This window comes from Crassostrea angulata, chromosome 2 (assembly GCF_025612915.1).
Source record: "Crassostrea angulata isolate pt1a10 chromosome 2, ASM2561291v2, whole genome shotgun sequence".
NCBI lineage: Eukaryota > Metazoa > Mollusca > Bivalvia > Ostreida > Ostreidae > Magallana > Magallana angulata.
Genome location: NC_069112.1, coordinates 23,937,819 through 23,957,780, shown reverse-complemented (window position 1 = coordinate 23,957,780; position 19,962 = coordinate 23,937,819). Strand labels below are relative to the sequence as shown.

General features: G+C 31.2%; 2 protein-coding genes across 2 annotated transcripts in view; both read left to right on the top strand.

Moving 5' to 3' along the window:
- The window catches only part of LOC128171227 (uncharacterized), a 230,622-nt gene that overhangs the window by 88,219 nt on the left and 122,441 nt on the right, over positions 1–19,962 (top strand). The window lies entirely within an intron of this gene.
- Positions 6,178–8,130, top strand: LOC128171220 (uncharacterized). Its single transcript, XM_052836967.1, has 3 exons — positions 6,178–6,513; positions 7,508–7,681; positions 7,762–8,130. The coding sequence occupies exons 1-3, from the start codon at positions 6,222–6,224 to the stop codon at positions 7,989–7,991; spliced, it is 696 nt and encodes a 231-aa protein (XP_052692927.1). The 5' UTR covers positions 6,178–6,221; the 3' UTR covers positions 7,992–8,130.

Genomic DNA, 19,962 nt, shown 5'->3' with positions numbered 1-19,962 from the left:
CACCCACACAGAGAGAGAGAGAGAGAGAGAGAGAGAGAGAGAGAGAGAGAGAGAGAGAGAGAGAGAGAGAGAGAGAGAGAGAGAAGAAAATGCGAATTAAGTGAAAATTTAGATACGCGTGGCGGATGTTGAGAAGCCTTACACTGCTCTTTGGGTATGCGTGATTAATTACGAATTTGTTTGTCTATTAGTTATTCGATTTCCTGCAACAGGAACTGATGCATGTATAAGACATTGCTTAAATATTTAATGTACTGAATTTTTACGGTTCACTCTAAAAATTTTGATACGCTCTCCTAAATCTAAATCTATACAGAAATAATTTTTCATAAAAGCATAAAAGAAAAAAGAAAAGCAATAATATTTACTCTGCTTCCTAAAGCATTTTTGTGTACAAAAGTTTAAGTCGAGATTTATAAAAGACTATACTTGCCAAAACCTTGTGGGCGATTGACTATATAGCTAATTATAATAGGGAAGTATTCCAAGGAAACATATAATTTTCGTGAAAACGAATATTCCTAGACTAAAATTTAAACGGAAAAAAAGGAAATTATAAACGGCAATCCGTTTAATTCTTCATCGTTTCCAAATGAATCTCAAATTATCGAAATATTTATCTTAAAATACCATCTACAAAAGTTCTTTTTCTTGACAAAATCTGGATTAAAAAAAAATACACTATTGATAGTTGATCATATTTATGACATACCACAAAGTTTATAAAGAAAAGTCTGAATTTGCACCCCCATATCAATGGTATTGAAGTTTTCTTAATGTGGACAATTTTTGTTTGGAATACGTTATACATGTATACGTAGTCAACTGCAGCGAGTGCATAGAATAGAAAGTGACTTTCTTATGAATACGAGATAATTTAAAATCACACCCGGTGTGACTTGTGAAATTGCATTCCCCATAGTATTGAAACTTCACTTAAACTTTTTGTTTGGAATACGTTACATCCAGTCAATTGCGGTGAATGTATACAACGTGATAGGAGATAACCTTAGATCACACCCACTGATGCCTGTGTTTTCAGCGTTGCTAGATACGACGATACATGTATGAAAAGCGCACACAAAATAATAATTCCATTGCAGAAGCACCTACAGATGCGGTGCAAAACTGAAAATACTGATTATGCAGGTTCATTTGCATTGCTATTTCACTAGCAATTTGTCCCGTTAGATAAGACATGTAGTATCTTTATCTTCTCTTTGCTGTTTATTGACTGATAAACACTAATCAATAGTTGAAAGAAAGCTATAAATACACATTCAAGTTAAACCGAGAACAGTTAATTACAAATGCGGTCAACAGAGTATATACTACATGCAATGGTGAACAACTGAGTTATTGTAGGTCAGAAGACACTGAAACTTGATAGATCTACTGCTTATATTTTTGCAAATGATTTACAAACTCTGACTGAAATTAGATGTTCAAAACCAATTTAAGATCGAAAATATGACAAATTGAAATATTTGCAGTAAAAGTCTAAATATTAAAAGCCAGAAGAAGTAAAGACATGAATAACAATTTTAAACCTACCTGTTGACATTATGTCTCAATCACTCCCGAAGCAGGAGAAATACGTTGTAATAACACGAATTATAAAAATATCTCATTAGTATCACTTTATATTAAATATGTACATCATGCAAATAAACTACCCCGAAAAACACAAAACCTACAAAAATAGCTATTTAAAATTGAGCTAAGTCGGAATAAACCATGAAAACTTTCGCTTTGAAAAAGCACTATTTGATTTTTAAAAGTCTGAATATTACAAGATTTTTAAAAGTCAGAATATTACAAGTTGGTCAACAACACGTTAGCAATGATTATTTTAAAAATTCAACATATTTCTACTTGCCAAATTTTCAAGGTTGCAAATCTTAAGTTATGATTTCAAAATGGCAGTTTCAGCTACTGGTGCATGTTAGTGCGAATGCCTGCCCTTTTTAACACCATCCGAGTTCTGGCATCTATTCTTTGGTTAATGGAATGCAATTTATATAACGCAATGGGTTAAATGCGCTGCAATATATTTGTAACCCATTCTGATTTATGCAATTCGTATCACCAACAGTATCTTGGTGCAGGGGACCCTCAGTACACATAACAACTTATATACAACAGATTCCCTTTATAATTTATATCAGAGGTGCAAAAATATTAGAAATGAAGTAAAAACTGATTTTTTAAATTTAGCACTCATGTGTACTTCTATTAAGTTTTTGCATGATTTTGCAAATGACTGCATTTTTTAAATCACTTAATATCATAATAAACATTTTTTTAAAACCCCAATACAATCTACTGCTTGATGTACGCGTATAGTTAATCAAAGTACTGAAGTACTGACGGGAGTTGATTTTATCGATTGTTATTTATTTTAAAATCAACGATATGTTATTTGGCCTGGTAAGTAAATTCCTATAAGTATTTGAATTACGCACATTTTTATAATATGAATCCTACAGGAATTTCGTGAAAATCCAATATCAATCATGTTGTGTAATATTCAAAGAATTGTTCCATCAAACTACGTGTTAGTAATCGAAATAGTTATGAGAAATTGTATAGATCCAAGCAAAAGTAGACTCTACTCTCGTTCAACCAGACTCTCAGCTGTATCCGTTAATCTCCGAAAAGCAAGAGAGACTCTATGCTTGTTGGAGATTTACGGAGACAGCCGAGCGTCAAGTTGAACGAGACTATATTGAACTCTTGCGTAGTAATACATAAAATGTACGACTTCAAAAATATCTAAATTGTTCGTACCATTTAAAACCTGATTATTTACAAGGTATCCATAAATGACTTTCCTTGAAGAACAATGCTTAAGAACTCATTGCATCGAATTTATTGATTAGAACTAAATGTTGTCAGCTGTGTTGATTTGTGCTTAGGTTCAAACACTGTTTCACTTTCGGTGTGCCTGAGTAACTGCATAGGAGAGTTGATTAAAAATCAACTCCCAAAAACAATATCATTATTGTGAACGCATCGACAAATTACAACGAAACAGTGTATCCTTCAGCCTAGGGCTGACGAAAGGTCGCCTTATCTAGAAGATTGATCAATAACTCTTCTTTTTGAATGGAATCTGCTAGCACAATCACCATTGAAAAGAAAATTGGCAAAGGAACTGTTTAAAACGTCTATCATACATGCAGCTTGAAAGCATCTTTCCACTCTCGTTTCTTATTTATAAATTAACAAATCAGTTTGGATGAAATTCGGTACGTTTAATACATAAAGTAGAATTCTTTAGTGTAGAAGTCTGACGCATGAGACGAATTTTTCTTTTATTTTCCATAATTTTGCAACATTGGTTATGTTTTGTTTTTTTTTAGATTTAGACAAGTTATATAGACAAATATACACATTTGTAAACAATCTGTATTTATAATCAAAGTACTGAAGTACTGACGGGAGTTGATTTCAGCGATTATCATTTATTCAAAATCAACGATATGACTTGTGAAACAATGTTTCAGAATACATAGCATCGAATTTATTGATTATTTTCAAGAACTAAGTGATGTCAGCGGTATTGATTTGTGCTTAGGTCCAAACACTGTTTCACTTTCGCTTTGCCCGAGTAAGTACATAGGAGAGTTGATTAAAATCAACTCCCAAAAACCATCTGAAGGGCAAAAACCTGCACAAATGTGCATGAACTTTGCAATGAAACGAAAAAACTTTTTTATTTGATTGAATATAAACCAGATATATTAATATGACTTCCGTTATTGACTGCCATTCTGTTTAACGGGTTTTAGACAAAAATGCATGCTTGTAAATATCCCTATGCCATTTTTATACACATGCAATACAATAGTGAAACACTGTTAATTCTTTTCAGTTAATCACTATTTTGTTTTTGTTTTTTAAATAATGTTTTCCGAAATCATGATATTTTGAACATTTTAAAGAATTCTGATACGGGGTAAAAGGACACAATTTCAAAAAAATAATTTAAGTCCAACATTTATCTCTGATCAGCAAAAAATGTTTGGTTCAAAATTCAATTTAATCACAAAAGGAGGGGGGGGGGGGGGGCTCTAACAAGTAATGCTTTATTGGGTGATTATTTACAGATATTCACTATAAAACATTTCCTAAGGATCTTTGGCACGTTTCATTTAAAGTGTTTTAGGTGCAAATAATTATGTCAATAGCTGGCCTTTTTTATTCCAACAAAAAACTGTTCGTAAAAATACATTTTGGAGAAAATGGTTTATTATAGAACCAGAGAGAATCCGGCATATCTCTTCCTTCTTAAAATGTCTGAATAGTTCCAATTAGTGATGCACATCTTGATTAAACACTTCCCTGTTTTTATTGTCACTCACATGTTGCTATTTTTAACAATTAGACAAAGGAATAAATTGACTAAAAATATACTTTAAAACAGAAAAAAAGAAAAATACTGGGGCAATTAAATTTATTCTATCTAAGTTGGAAATATCGCTGCAAGGTACTGGAAAAAAAGGATATGTACATATTTCATGGATATCACAACTTTGCACGACAAATTCATCAAACCTTCGGAAACAAGACCAAACAAAAACTATTTCTACCAGTTTTAAAAGATTTACAAAACTATAAAAAGATTTACATTAACAACAAACAATTCAAAGGTCTAAATAAGCTAAGGTTCAAATCCTTTTTGGAGGACTTAACATGCCAAAACTCGGATTACTTGTCAATTTCTAATCTTTTGACTGGACTAACATGTTTCAATGATATACATGTATTCGTAATTTCAAATATGACATGGATTATTTGATGAAATATTGTCAAAGCGTCTTTGCATTGCATGCATGGGGCTTGTTACTGCATATGTAAGTCTACATGTGGGATTGCTCATTGCAGTAAACGACTTTGAAGGGATGCAAAACATCAATGTTAATTTAATTTGATAATGGGGTATTATAGCATTGAATCATGAATTTTTGAAGTATACACTCTCATACCTGCAGCTTTGTGTGCATACAAATTGAGTAACGCGCGTTAGCGCGTTTTGAAAATTTGTATGCACACACCGCTGCAGTTATGAGAGTGTATACTTCAAAAATCATGATTTAATGCTTATATTTACATTTTTTTAACTTCTTGCCTTGTCTGCAAATGTGATTTATACCTTAAAATTCCTATCTTATCCTAAGGGTAAGTTAATATTAATGGAAGAGCCACAGTAACAGCCACAAGCGTGAACTTTGATTTTCGCTTGTGACGTTGCAGTTTACAGCGTTCAACGTTTGTGACGTCATAATAAAACTCGTCAATTTGACCTTTGACTACTTGTTGCATTTAGAGGCATTTGAAGCTCACAGAATTTAATGGAAAAACACAGTAGAATGTAAATATATGATAATGCAAGGAAGTCGAGATGCTTGTAAAAGTTAGTTACGCATTACGTCTGCTTTTTGATATTATCAAATTTACTGGCATTCATGGTTTAGATTTATCTGACAACATTTATCTACAGCTGCTATGAATGAGTCCTATGCATGGCCGTTACATAAAACAACAACATGAAGTGTGTGTATGTATGTATATATAGATAGATAGATAGATAGATAGATAGATAGATAGATAGATAGATAGATAGATAGATATATATATATATATATATATATATATATATATATATATATATATATATATATATATATATATATATATATATATATATATATATATAATTTAATTTATCAAAGCTGTTAAAAATCTAATTAAAATATTTTTAACTATTTACGATGTATTTTATTCTAAATGTTATATGATCAAACAAAAGTCACTTGAAGAACCTTTTTTCTCACCTTTACTACAGGTGCATTTACACTTTAATGACACGGTATTGGTAAGAAGAGGACAATGACCTCCTTTAAATATTTACTTTGCTTTCATAATTATAAATTTTTCATTTTTGATCAAACAACAGACAAAATCAAAAGTTGTTAAATAGATGCAAGAACGATCGAAACATTCAAACAGCATAAAATCGAAAAATATTTACTTTTGAGTTCTTTATGGGTGTTACGTTTGTATAGATATTTTTAAACAACTTTATCGTTTTAATCGATTACTCATACAGATATTTAAAAGGCTGTTAAAAAGGTTTAGTGTTCACTTTCATTAAAGCGTTGTTTTCAACGTTTGCACTACACTTCAATTGTGTAACATTACATATCTATACAGATATGTTATCAAAGGGTTTTGGCATTTTTTTTCTGGTTTTAAACGTTATTGCAAAGGAATTAACCATCTTGAAGGACTTTTACGCCATTCAAACAAATGAATTGCCGAAATCTTCGTGTCATGAAATTTCCAAAATTCAAATTGAAAGCAGATGTCTGGGAGCATGCGTAAACACAATGGATGACATCGTCATGATCAGCCACGATGATTCCACAGAAACCAGTATGTGTTGCGACAATTTCACCGGAAGTGATATACTTGGTCAAAATTGGAAATCATATGTCCGTCGTATATGTAAGCACTTCTTTTTCAAATAATTTTTTTTGTATCAAAGTGATGTGAAGTTGGTATTCTAAATTAATACAAAGACTTGTATGTTTTTGTTTTATTTCAGTGTGTGGGGTACGAAAAACGAATGAATGTGCTTGAATATATCGTGTTTTTTCTCTCGATTATATACAGTTATGGCCTTTTGATGAGGTCAATACATGGTTTTATAGACCTGATGAGAGTATATTGACCGAGGACGTAGATCGAGGTTGATATACTCTCATCAGGTCTATAAAACCATGTATTGACCGATATAAAAAGGCTATAACTGTTTTATTATAATAAATCAAAAACTAATTTTCTTCATTTTCCTCCAAGCGTGTAATAATAAAATATTTGTTTACAAATTATAGGTGTTGATTTCGCTATTATGACGTCACAATGTCGCACGAGCCAATACCAGTATTTTGTCATGAAAATCTATTTTAGATATACACATTAGTGAGGTCTATATATTTTCTATTTTTAGTATAGTAAGGTCTATGACATAATTTATGGCACGATCATGTGACAGCAATGGACCATCATCACATAAGAAAAATACTGTATTATGATATTTTATATTGTGAAGTTAAATAGTTTTATATAATAATGAAGTCTTAATTACAGTATATGTAGCAACACCACTTTTTTATTTATACGATCTAAAAGTTGATGTAAATAACTGATGTATGAAAATATAATGACACGGCTACCCATTACTTCTTTTAGTAAAAGGCAATGTCTAAACCAAATCGTACTTTTGAATGAGAGATTCAAACCTCAAAATAAATATTAAAAAAAAAACATAAAACAACTAAAACTGATTTTTAATCTGCATAATACAAACTTAAAAGTAATGTGCTTACTAAGATTTCGTCAATCGTTTTAACTATCACATAAGGTAGCATTGAATGATATTAACTTTATAGTCTGCTAAACACTGGTAGTATCTAGGATTGATAAATTATATTTTCAGTGCCCTGTGCTAACGGTTATGTGAGTTACGACGTGATGGCATACCAAATATGTTTGAAGTATTACCCAGTACCAGTCACATATGAATCAGCTAGAGCCCTTTGTCAGACGGAGGGTGCCGATCTTATTAAGATTGATTCCCAAGAAAAGTTCGACGTATTCAAGGATTACCATGGTATGTTAAATACATCTAATAATTGTAACTATTTCTATATACATCCTACAAATGAAGAATAAAATCATTTTCAATTATAGTTCCGATTGCCAACAATACACTCATACAAGTGTGGATAGAATCAATAAAGGTCAATGGTCAGTGGCAGTTTCATGACGGTTCTCCAATGCCAAATGTATGCAAAATCAACATGAGCGGAGGACCGGAGGAAGTACATGTCCGGGCCCGTATCCATGGCAGTACAGACCTTTACTACCAAGATGGCGTGAACGAAGATTTATTTCATTATTCGTGCGAGTACAAACCATAGTCAACAATCTACTTGACCACAAGAACACTGTTCGATAGTCAATCGTCCACGACTGCCATAAGAACAAGACATTGGAATTTAAATGTTCCCACAGTCCGAAGACAACGTATCTTATCTTCTGTTTATGTCCCTCTCTTAACAAAACAGTTTGCTATTGCTTTTTAATTATATAAAAAATGTTTTGAGACAATTTTGTCAAATAAAAGTATCGATTTGACATAATTTGTTTTCACTCTTTTTTTAAAGAAAAAAATAATACAAAGTTGCTAGAATCAATAATGCTTAGTCCATGTTATAACTTGTATCATATTAACTTAAATGGTAGACGTGCAAATAGATATATTTTGTTTCTGTTGCAAATCAAAATTTAAACAAGACATTCTCTCTCTATGTCAGGGTTTTTTATTCAATAGAATATTGAAGGTAATATCTAAAGAAACAAATCTTAAGATCTTTGTACATCTTACAACTATGGTTTCGTATTCTAACAAAGAGATTCTCATCAATGTTAATCAATAGGTATAGATTGGTTTAGTGTTGAATTTGTCAGTAATAGATATAGAACATTATATAACTTCCAGATAATTATAACATTAATATTATGCAATTCCCTTGCAGAAAATTAGGTTCATGTTAATTGTTTACCTTGCTTTGATATGATAGGCCGGGATAATTATAAAACAATAAAGACCTCTTTACCATCAGTTTTAAACAACATTATAATCAATTTTTCATGAACATTAGAACGTTAAATCAATGGAAAATTCGTTCGTTAAAGCAAGAAATTAAAACATTCAAACAGAATGGAAAAATAAATAATTTTAAGACTACTTCATAGACATAATGTTTCTAATATATTTCTTTTTTCTAAATCACGTGCTGTTTTACGATTTCTCATTTAAGTATAAACGAATTTCTATAAGTACAAAACTTTACCTTCCATGTATCGTCAGTAGCGGCGGCCCGGTGCCTAAATATTTCTTTTTTATGACACACAAGGAATAGAGATATGTTACCAACGACATCTCTCGTGATATGTTTGGTTGTTTATATTATTGGCATTGAAGCAACTAGGAAGAATACTTTTTTCGGTATCAAAACAAAGGAGTATCCGAAATCTTCGTGTAACAAAATTCAAAATGAAATTATCGAGAGCGAATGTCTGCGCCATTGCATTGATACAACAAATAGGATTGTCATGATCAGCCATGATGATTCTACAAACACATGTATGTGTTGCAGTGATATCAGTGGGGATGACATAACTGGTCCAAATTGGAAATCTTATGTTCGACGTAAAAGTAAGTACTTGTTTCGTATCAATTGTGTAAGTCTTTTTCAACAAAATGCAGTTTTTAATCCGTCTACTTCTACTTTTAACATGTTAAGTATTGACATACCCCCGGTACATACAAATATTTTAAGAAAAACAACTGTAACTGACAATGAAATTTAAAATTTCTGAACCTCTGACCCCTAAAACATTTGGTAATACCTCATCATTCACTGTAATAGATATAACATTTTTTTGGATTTCTTTTGAAATTGCATTTAAGTTACACATTATTTTGTTCTCTATACTTTTTTTTTCTTTTAACAAAATGAAAATGCTTTTGCTGGACCCGTTTTAATTTTTACCATAAAAGTTCACAATTTCAAACAGTCATTTTGATGAAATGTTAACAAATTCATGAAAATATGTTCATCTTAAATGTGGCTTGGTTGACGAAAATTCATGCTAAAAATATTTTAGTTTTCTATCTTTATCATGATTCGTTTCTATAAAACTCTGTGAAACTAGCTTTGAAAAGTATTAAATACAACATACGTCAAACTTTTGGACTATTTCCATGTTGATAAAACAAAGAATACTTATACATTTCGAAGTCAACGTAAATCATCATAGTATATACTGTGGAATCATTAAATCTGGTGGGGGCCAATTTTCGTGGATTGCTTAAATTTAAGTGTGTGGAGTATGAAAAACGAATGAATGTGCTTGAGTATAACGTGGTTTTTTTTCTCGATTATATATAATTATAGCCTTTTGATGAGGTCAATACATGGTTTTATAGACCTGAGTATATCGACCGAGTACGTAGATCGAGGTTGAAAAAAAGGCTATTACTGTTTTATTATAATAAACCAAAAACCCATTTTCTTCATTTTCCTCCGAGCGTGTAATAGTAAAATACTTTGTTCACAAATTATAGGTGTTGATTTCGCTATTATGATGTCACAATGTCGCACGTGCCAAAACCAGTATTTTGTCATGAAAATCTATTTTTGATATACTCATTAATGAGGTCTATAAATTTTCTATTTTTAGTATAGTAAGGTCTATGACATAATTTATAGCACGATCATGTGACAGCAATGGACCATCATCATATGCTTAAGAAAAATACAATATTATGATATTTTATATAGTGAAGTTAAATAGTTTTATATAATAATGAAGTCTTCATTACAGTATATGTAGCTACACCACTTTTATGTATTTATACGATCTAAAATTTGATATAAATAAGTGATGTATGAGAATATAATGACATGGCTATCCATAACTTCTTTTAGTAAAAGGCAATGTCTAAACCAAATCATTCTTTTAAATGATCGATCTAAAACTCAAAATAAATATTTAAAACAAATATAAAAGACCTAAAACTGACTTTTAATCTGCACAATACAAACTTTAAAGTAATGTAAAAGTAATGTGCTTACTAAGATTTTGTCAATCGTTTTAACTATCACATAAGGTAGCATTGAATGATATTAACTTTATAGTCTGTTAAACACTGGCAGTATCTGAGATTGATCAATAATATTTTCAGTGCCCTGTCCTAACGGTTATGTGAGTTACGACGTGATGTCATACCAAATATGTTTGAAGTATTTCCCAGTACCAGTCACATATGAATCAGCTAGATGCCTTTGTCAGACGGAGGGTGCCGATCTTATTAAGATTGATTCCCAAGAAAAGTTCGACGTATTCAAGGATTACCATGGTATGTTAAATACATCTAATAATTGTAACTATTTCTATGTACATCATACAACCGAAGAAGAAAATCATTTTCAATTATTTTGATTATAGTTCCGATTGCTAACAATACACTCATACAAGTGTGGATAGAATCAATCAAGGTCAATGGTCAGTGGCAGTTTCATGACGGTTCTCCAATGCCAAATGTATGCGATATCAACATGAGCGGAGGACCGGAAGAAGTGCATGTCCGGGCCCGTATCCATGTCAGTTCAGACCTTTACTACCAAGATGGTTTGAACGCAGATTTATTTCTTTTTTTGTGATAGTACAAACCATAGTCAACCATCTACATGACCACAAGAACGCGGTTCGATAGTCAATCGTCCACGACTGCCTGAAGAACGACCCATTGGAATTTAAATGTTCCCGCAGTCCGAAGACAACGTATCTGTCCTTCTGTTTATCTTTCTCTCTTATAAAAACATTTGGCTATTGTTTTTCAATCATATAAAAATGTTTTGAGACAATTTTGTCAAATAAAAGTATCGATTTGACATAATTTGTTTTCACCCTTTTTTAAAGAAATAAAAATGATAAAAAGTTGCTTGAATCAATAATGCTTAGTCCATGTTATAACTTGTATCATGTTAAATTATATGGTAGACATGCACACACATATATTTTGTTTCTGTTGCAAATCAAAAATTAAACAAGACATTCTGTCTATATGTCGGGGTTTTTTATTCAATAGAATCCTTTGACGTAAGGTAATATCTAAAGAAACAAACCTGAAGATCTTTGTTCATCTTCCAACAATGGTTTCGTATTCTAACAAAGAGATTCTCATCAAAGTTAATCAATAGGTATAGATTGGTTTAGTGTTGAATTGTCAGAAATAGATATAGAACATTATATAACTTCCAGATAATTATACCATTAATATCATGCAATTCCCTTGCAGAAAATTATGTTCATGTTAATTGTTTACCTTGCTTTGATATGATAGGCCGGGATAATTATGAAACAATAAAGATCTCTTTACCATCAGTTTTAAACAACATTATATTTAATTTTTCATGAACATTAGAAAGTTAAATCAATGGAAAATTCTTTCGTCAAAGCAATGTGTCAAAAGAAATTAAAACATTCAAACAGAATGGAAAAATAAATAATTTTAAGACTACTTCAAAGACAATGTTTCTAATATATTTCTTTTTTCTAAATCACGTGCTGTTTTACGATTTCTCATTTAACTATAAACGAATTTCCATAAGTACAAAACTTTATTTTCAATGTATCGTCAGCAGTGGCGGCCCGGTACCTAAATATTTCTTTTATATGACACGCCAGGAATAGAGATATGTTACCAACGACATCTCTCGTGATATGTTTGGTTGTTTATATTATTGGCATTGAAGCAACTAGGATGAAGACTTTTTTCGGTATCAAAACAAAGGAGTATCCGAAATCCTCGTGTAACAAAATTCAAAATGAAATTATCGAGAGCGAATGTCTGCGCCATTGCATTGATACAACGAATACGATTGTCATGATCAGCCATGATGATTCTACAAACACATGTATGTGTTGCAGTGATATCACTGGGGATGACATAACTGGTCAAAACTGGAAATCTTATGTTCGACGTACAGGTAAGTACTTTTTTCGTATCAACAGATTGTGTAAGTCTTTTTCAGCAAAAAAAAGTTTTTAATCCGACTACTTCTTCTTTTAACATGTAAAGTATTGACATACATATAAATTTTTTATACAAAACAACTGTACCTGACAATAAAATTTAAATTTTCTAAACCTCTGACCCTTAAAAAATTTGGTAATATCACATCATTCACTGTAATAGATAGAAAAAATAATATTAGCTTGCATTTATTTTTTATATCATTTTTAATTTCTTTTGAAATTGCATTTAAGTTACACATCAGTTGTTCTCTATACTTTTTTTCTTATACAAAATGGAAATGCTTTTTTACCATAAAAGTTCACAATTTCAAACAGTCATTTTGATGAAATGTAAACAAATTCTTGAAAATATATCCATCTTATATGCGGCTTGGTTGACGATTAATCATGCTAAAAATGTTCTAACATAAGTGTTTTTGGGAGTTGATTTTTAAACAACTCTCCAATGCAGTTACTCTGGCAAACCAAAAATGAAACAGTGTTTGGACCTAAGCACAAATCATCACCGCTGACGAGACTTAGTTCTTGAAAATAATCGATAAATTCGATGTAATGTATGCTGAAGCATTTAAAAAAAAAATGAAACTTATTTATGAATACCTTTAAAATAGGCAAATAGTACGAACAATTTAGATATTTTTTGCAGTTTTAGGTATTCCTACGCCATGTGTGTTCGATAAAATTTAACATATTGCATGTTGTGCTCATTTAAATAAGCAAAATTTGTAGGTTTCGCTTCGCCGCAATTTTTAAAATAGCTGACTAGAGACAGACCAGAGTCCATCCGTTGGTTGGACCATGGTTCCATTTTAGTCGGACTAAAGTGAGTTCGATCTCATTTTAGTCATACTTCGGCGACCGTAGTTTGTGATAGAACTCGCTCATAGTCTCGTTCAACCATCGGCTGTCTCCGTAATTCCCCGACAAGCAGAGAGTCCATATTTAGAGATCGCGTCATCAAGCTATCACGCGACCTCGCCTGCGTAGCTGCTACGTAGGGCTACATAGTTGAACGGTAGGCTAGCCTAGCCGCTACGTAGACATTCGTAGCCTAAATATTTTAAGCTAGGCATCAAATTCAAGATGGTCACCTTAGTTACCTCTTTGAAACAAACATGAAATCTATTTATTTAGTGCTATTTTGTTCATCCCTTAAGTTATTATGAATTTTATGATGTATATTTCCGCTTGAAATAAACAAATAATGCCGACGTAAGAAGTCTTTAGTTTGATATTTCCAACTTCAAATCAGACACCTAGCGGTCCGTTCAATAGACCAAGATATCTACGACCTAGCGGCTAGGCTAGCTGCTACGATCTTGAACGCAGCCCTGGTGTTGGCAGAGAGTACCTCTGGTTTGTCGGACATTAACGAAGACACCTGAGCATCAGGATCCATACAATTTTCGAAATACTTCGATTACTGATACATAATTTGATCGAATCAATTCTACTTTTAAATATTACACAACATGGTTCATTGAGGGTTTTCTCGAAATTCTTGTCCGAGAATTCATATTATAAAAGTGTGCATAATTCAAATACAGATTACATTTATAAACTACTTGCCAATCAAAATAACATATCGTTGATTTTAAAATAAATAATAATCGATAAAATCAACTCCCGTCAGTACTTCAGTACTTTGATTATCTATATCATAATTCGTTTCTATAGAACTGTGAAACTAGCTTTAAAAAGTATTAAATACAACACACGTCAAACTGTTGGACTATTTCCATGTTGATAAAACAAAGTATACTAAACATTTCTAAGTCAACGTACATCATCATAGCATATACTGTGGAATCATTAAATTTAGTTGGGGCCAATTTTTGTGGATTGCTTAAATTTTACAGATTCGTAGGAACATAATTTCGTGTATTCTTTTATATCTACAAAAGGAAATATGACTTAATTACCCATCAATTCGTGGATGATGTTATTTTGTGGATGAGAGGTACACACGAATTCCACGAAATCTAATGATTCAACAGTATGTAGTCTTGTGTTTCTAAAACAGTATTTAAAAACGCATTTAAAAACACATGAAACAGACCTCGTTGGTAAAATGTTTGTGGTCTGGTACTTGTTAACCGTACACTTAAAACATCTGCGAAATAAATAACTTGAAATGAGTCATAAATTCATTTAAAATTTTGACGCCTTATCTGAAATAAAGGGTAGGTGGTGAAAGTCACAATGGAAATCCTTAGTTATTACCTCCAGTTCATTTCTTTATAAACAGTATCTATTACTCAACCTATTTGCTTTGATATTTCACTGACGTTATTTGTATTCTATACTGTGTGTATGTTTTGTGTACGTTTTGTACGTCCAGTGTCATTTACGATATTAGTTCTTAGGTGATTAAAGACACATTCCAATACGATGACTGCAATAGAAAAGAATAAAATCATATATTTGGAAGCATTAGAATTAAGAGTTAAATACTCGTGGCATTTTAAGTCTGCATTGGTTCTCTTTAGAAGAGGAGCTATATATACACATTGACAAAACCTCAAATTTCAATGCCGAACTATTTGATTTTCTTATCTAAATACATGTACATGTAACAGTTTATATCTAAACAAACCTTATCTAAAAAAAATCAAGGTACATCTGATGGATAGCTTGTTGACTATTAAGCCTCTTTATAACGATGCATGACAAGTAACTGTAATACAAATATATATTTATTATCATATTCTAAGATTTGTACTTCCTACCTTGAAGCCAAAAACAAAAGTAATGAAAAAAATTACCACTACAAAAAAAATCTTAATATCCTTTACCAAAATGAAGATAAATATTAAAGAGGCATTAACTCAACATCATCCTCTCTATCATTTTATCCTATTTTACAAGAATTGAGCATTGAATCATTATTTTTTTAAAGAATGTATGTTCCATAACTGCAGCGTTGTGTGTATATAACTTGAGTAACGCGAGTTGCCGCGTTATGAAAATATTTATGCACAAAACGCTGCAGTTATCAGACTATATCTTTAAAAAACAATTATTTCATTTACACCTTTCAAATCCAATTTTATCCTAAGGGTAAGTTCATACAAATGGAAGTCACTGTAACAGCCACAAGCGTGAACATTGATTTTCGCTAGTGATGTTGTATTTTTCAGCATTCAAAGTTTGTGACGTCTCGAAAAAACTCCTCATTTTAAACTTTTCAGTACCCTGTGCGTGTCACACTGTTATAATTGCAGACTTTCCACACTTTTTACATGCAAAAGAAAAATGTGGAATGTAGATACACAGGCATTGAATTTCAATAAGAATAATGCTAACTAAAGAACCTAAAATTCACTGAAAACACTTCATTCGTTTAACTATTACATGAGGTTGCACATGTTTTTCAGATAATATGTATCATATGTAAGATAAAAATAATATATTATGGAAAACATACGATGTGTTTTAGATTGATCAATTATATTTTCAGAGCCCTGTGCTAACGGTTATGTGAGTTACGACGTGATGTCATACCAAATATGTTTGAAGTATGTCCCAGTACCAGTCACATATGATTCAGCTAGAGTCCTTTGTCAGGCGGACGGTGCCGATCTCATTAAGATTGATTCCCAGGAAAAGTTCGACGTATTCAAGGATTACCATGGTATATTGACATTTTTGAAATTGTATTTTAATGCAAACAAATAAAGGCTTTTTGATTACAAAATAAATTTTGATTATTTAGTATGGTGATAATGACTTCGTCTTTAAATAAATGCGTTCCTGACACTATACTGCACCTACTTAATTTTATATTGTTTTTTAAGGTTATTTTGAGATATAGTATTAGAAAACCGAAAGCAAGTCCACGGAATTGTTCGTGCCGGCTATCAAATCACAATGCAATGTTTCTACCGCAGATACAAGTCGAGGGAGCAAAATTAATTTAGTCCGGTCATTTAAAAGATAAATTTAAAGATGTTTAGGGACATTTTTCATACTTCTGTGGTGTTTTGATATATATTAATCGTTTATATTTTTAACTTAAAAACATCAAATACAATATCATACCACAATAGTTTTTATATTTACATAACCATATTGATAAATGTATGGGTTGTTGTTGGGTTTTTTTGGGGTTTTTTTTTTGGCTGTTTTTTTTAAGTTGGCATTACACGATACGATATATGCATCAATATATAATTTGTTATTAGAAAACAAAACAAACAACGTTATGTAAGTGATCTGTCGTTTTCCAAAAAAAGAAAGAAAACAAAGTAATATGCCGTGCATATGGGCATACAGGCTAGCGCGTTTTTCATACATCATACAACTGAAGAATAAAATCATTTTCATTTATTTTAATTATAGTGCCGATTGCCAACAATACACTCATTCAAGTGTGGATTGAATCAATAAAGGTCGATGGTCAGTGGCAGTTTCATGACGGTTCTCCGATGCCAAATGTATGCTTTATCAACACGAGCGGAAGACGGGAAGAAGTACATGTCCGGGCCCGTATCCATGGCAGTACAGATCTCTACTACCAAGATGCCCCAAACAACACGCCCTTCCATTATTCATGCGAGTACAGTCCATAGTAAAACATCTACAATAACAATAAGAACATTTCTCAAAACATAGCAAGTTTTATTACTTCCGGGGTTCAAAGACATTGTTTCCATTCTTATTGTTGTCTGTCACTTAAAAGGAAATAGCATTTGGCTTATTTGATTTTAACCATTTAAAGGGGCATGGCCACGATTTTGGGCAAAAATCATTTTTTTCCAATTTTAATGTTTACATTGCATTTTTAATAGGCAACCAAAATTTGAGTGTCATTTTTTGAGTTATAGGCAAGTTACCGAGCTTACAATTTTTTGCTGTGTCAATAAAGTTTTTTTTTAAATTTAAATGTTGAAGTAAAAGTTTAAATTTTAGACCTAAAATGAACATTTTTAACGTTAGGAACTTTTTATTTTTGCTAAAAATGAATAAAAAATATACAAATCAGCTTGAAAAAGATGTTTTTACTGGTATATTGAACCTATGTAAACAAAAACAGGACACGAGCCTTATTTATATGACAACGATTTCTGAGCTCTGTATCTTGTTATTAACTTAACAACTGACTCTAAAATTCCATTTGATCATTAGAAATGAATTTCTAAAGCATTGTAAATAATAAAAACAGAAAAACAAAATTTGACCAAAAGCGTGATCATGCCCCTATAAACATTGGTCTAAGGTAAATTTATCTATTTAAAAGACATCTATTTATAGAATTAGAAATATTTACTAGAAACATAAGACACATACTGTTCTGATAATGTTTTTAGTAGAAAAAAAATGATTAAATAAAAAATTCTTAAATCAAACTATTGATAATTTGTATCATATTAATTTGCACAGTAAAATCATATATGTTACACGTATGTGTTTTGTTGTTGTTGTTGCAACTCATTGTTTTGAAAAGTAGATTGAATACATTTCATCCCGCCTAAAGACCATTTTTTTATCAAAAGAAAGTTCTATTAAGTTGATTGAGTTTGTGTTTGTTAACATATTTAATTTGATGTAAACTTGTGAGTCTTTGTTTTATTCAGTAAATAGTCATTGTATATTTGCTGAATTTCTATCAGTGATTGAAAAGAGAGATTTTATAAGATTAATGAAAAAGATATTCACAGCTTAAACTTTTTTCATGAATCTTTGTGTAGGCAAGTGCGCAAAATTGTCTTCAAAAATTTATTTATTATTAAATAATTCATATTAATAATATTTAATATTCATAAAATCTTTAAAGATATTTTTTTCGCTGAAATATCGAATTTGTATAGCTGATATATTTTTATTGTATTTTTCATGATCGGGCTATAAAGAACGTCTTAACGCAACTAAATTGGACTTATATTTAAAAGAAAACAATCACCTAAGACGTTCAAAAAAATAATCAAACATGTTATTATTTCGTCACCTGTTTTGAAATATATTTTTTAGTTTATTTTCAGAGATATTTTGTTTACATTAGATGTAAACAAAATAAAACGAATAACCTTTTTACCACGACATAAAAACTCTATGTCGTGCTATCTTTAAAATTCATGTTTTGGAACAAATGGACTTGTTCAGTTGCAACCTTTTTGCATATTGTTATCATTTTGATTGTGGATAGTTTTATTTGAATATTAATGTAATTTAAAAGACTTGAGAGATCAATGTATCATAGTTTTATAATGATGTATAAGATTGATCTCCCCCCCCCTTTACTTATTTGTTTATCATTGATAGTTTCCTGTCATTTTTTAATAAACGAAATTTCATCCATCTATCTTCACTTTTGTGTGACATTTTGAATAAAGGGGAAGTTATGTATGAAATGCAATATTGCTAAGCTTGTGTGAACCCCCCCCCCCCCCCCCAAAAAAAAGAAACCAAACAAACAAACAAATGAAACTTTACATCAGGTATGAATTCATTACACTGTAGAACATAAAAAGTCTTTATGTCCTCCATTTATCTTATGCTAAAATGTGTGGAAACCAGTTCCATCTTGGTCCTGCAGCTTTGTTAATTTTTACTCCTTTAAACACTACAAGTCATGATTTGATGAATATTGTCATTTATTAATGACGAAGATAAACAACTAACTACAAATAAACTACCGTAACTACTAGGGAGATCCCAGATAAACATAAAGAGACTTATTAAACATCTAATTTTAGACAGGCAGTGGGATCTGCCTTAAGACTAAGTAAGACATAATTATCATTGATGAATACACATTTAGAAGATGGGAGATCCCAAGATAACATATATCCAAACTAGTCTACAACAATGGCAGGGGGAACTCCCTGTCATATGAAAAACCAAAACAACGTAAAAATTAAGGTGGCATATACAAAACATTTTGAAAACCAAAACAATGTAAAATTTACAGTGGCATAAACAAAACATTTAGGAGGGTGTAATTGGGATGGTGGAGGGTTAATTTTCACACAAAAAAACTCTCTGTTCACATAAAAACGTCCATCAAATACCAGGGTAATAACAAAAGTGGCTTTCACGTGATTACAGTCCTGCAATGTCATTGGTTGTTGACAAGATACAAGCACACATATTTCAAAAATAGATATAATGGACCCTCAGGTTAAATATAACTATAAAAACCAGGTTCTGTGACAAAAATAGATGGTTAAGATACAATAATGCCATAAAACATATTATTCAACAATAATATTTCATTGTTGCAGCAGCATATTCAGATGAGACATCATGTTTTAAGTAAATGTACGTCTCTAATTAGAGTTA

Coding starts and splice junctions, on each gene's coding strand:
- LOC128171220 (XM_052836967.1), top strand. CDS start 6,222: ATGTTATCAAAGGGTTTTGGCATTTTTTTTCTGGTTTTAAACGTTATT. Junction 6,514..7,507: donor ATCATATGTCCGTCGTATAT/GTAAGCACTTCT, acceptor TTATATTTTCAG/TGCCCTGTGCTAACGGTTAT. Junction 7,682..7,761: donor CGTATTCAAGGATTACCATG/GTATGTTAAATA, acceptor TTTCAATTATAG/TTCCGATTGCCAACAATACA.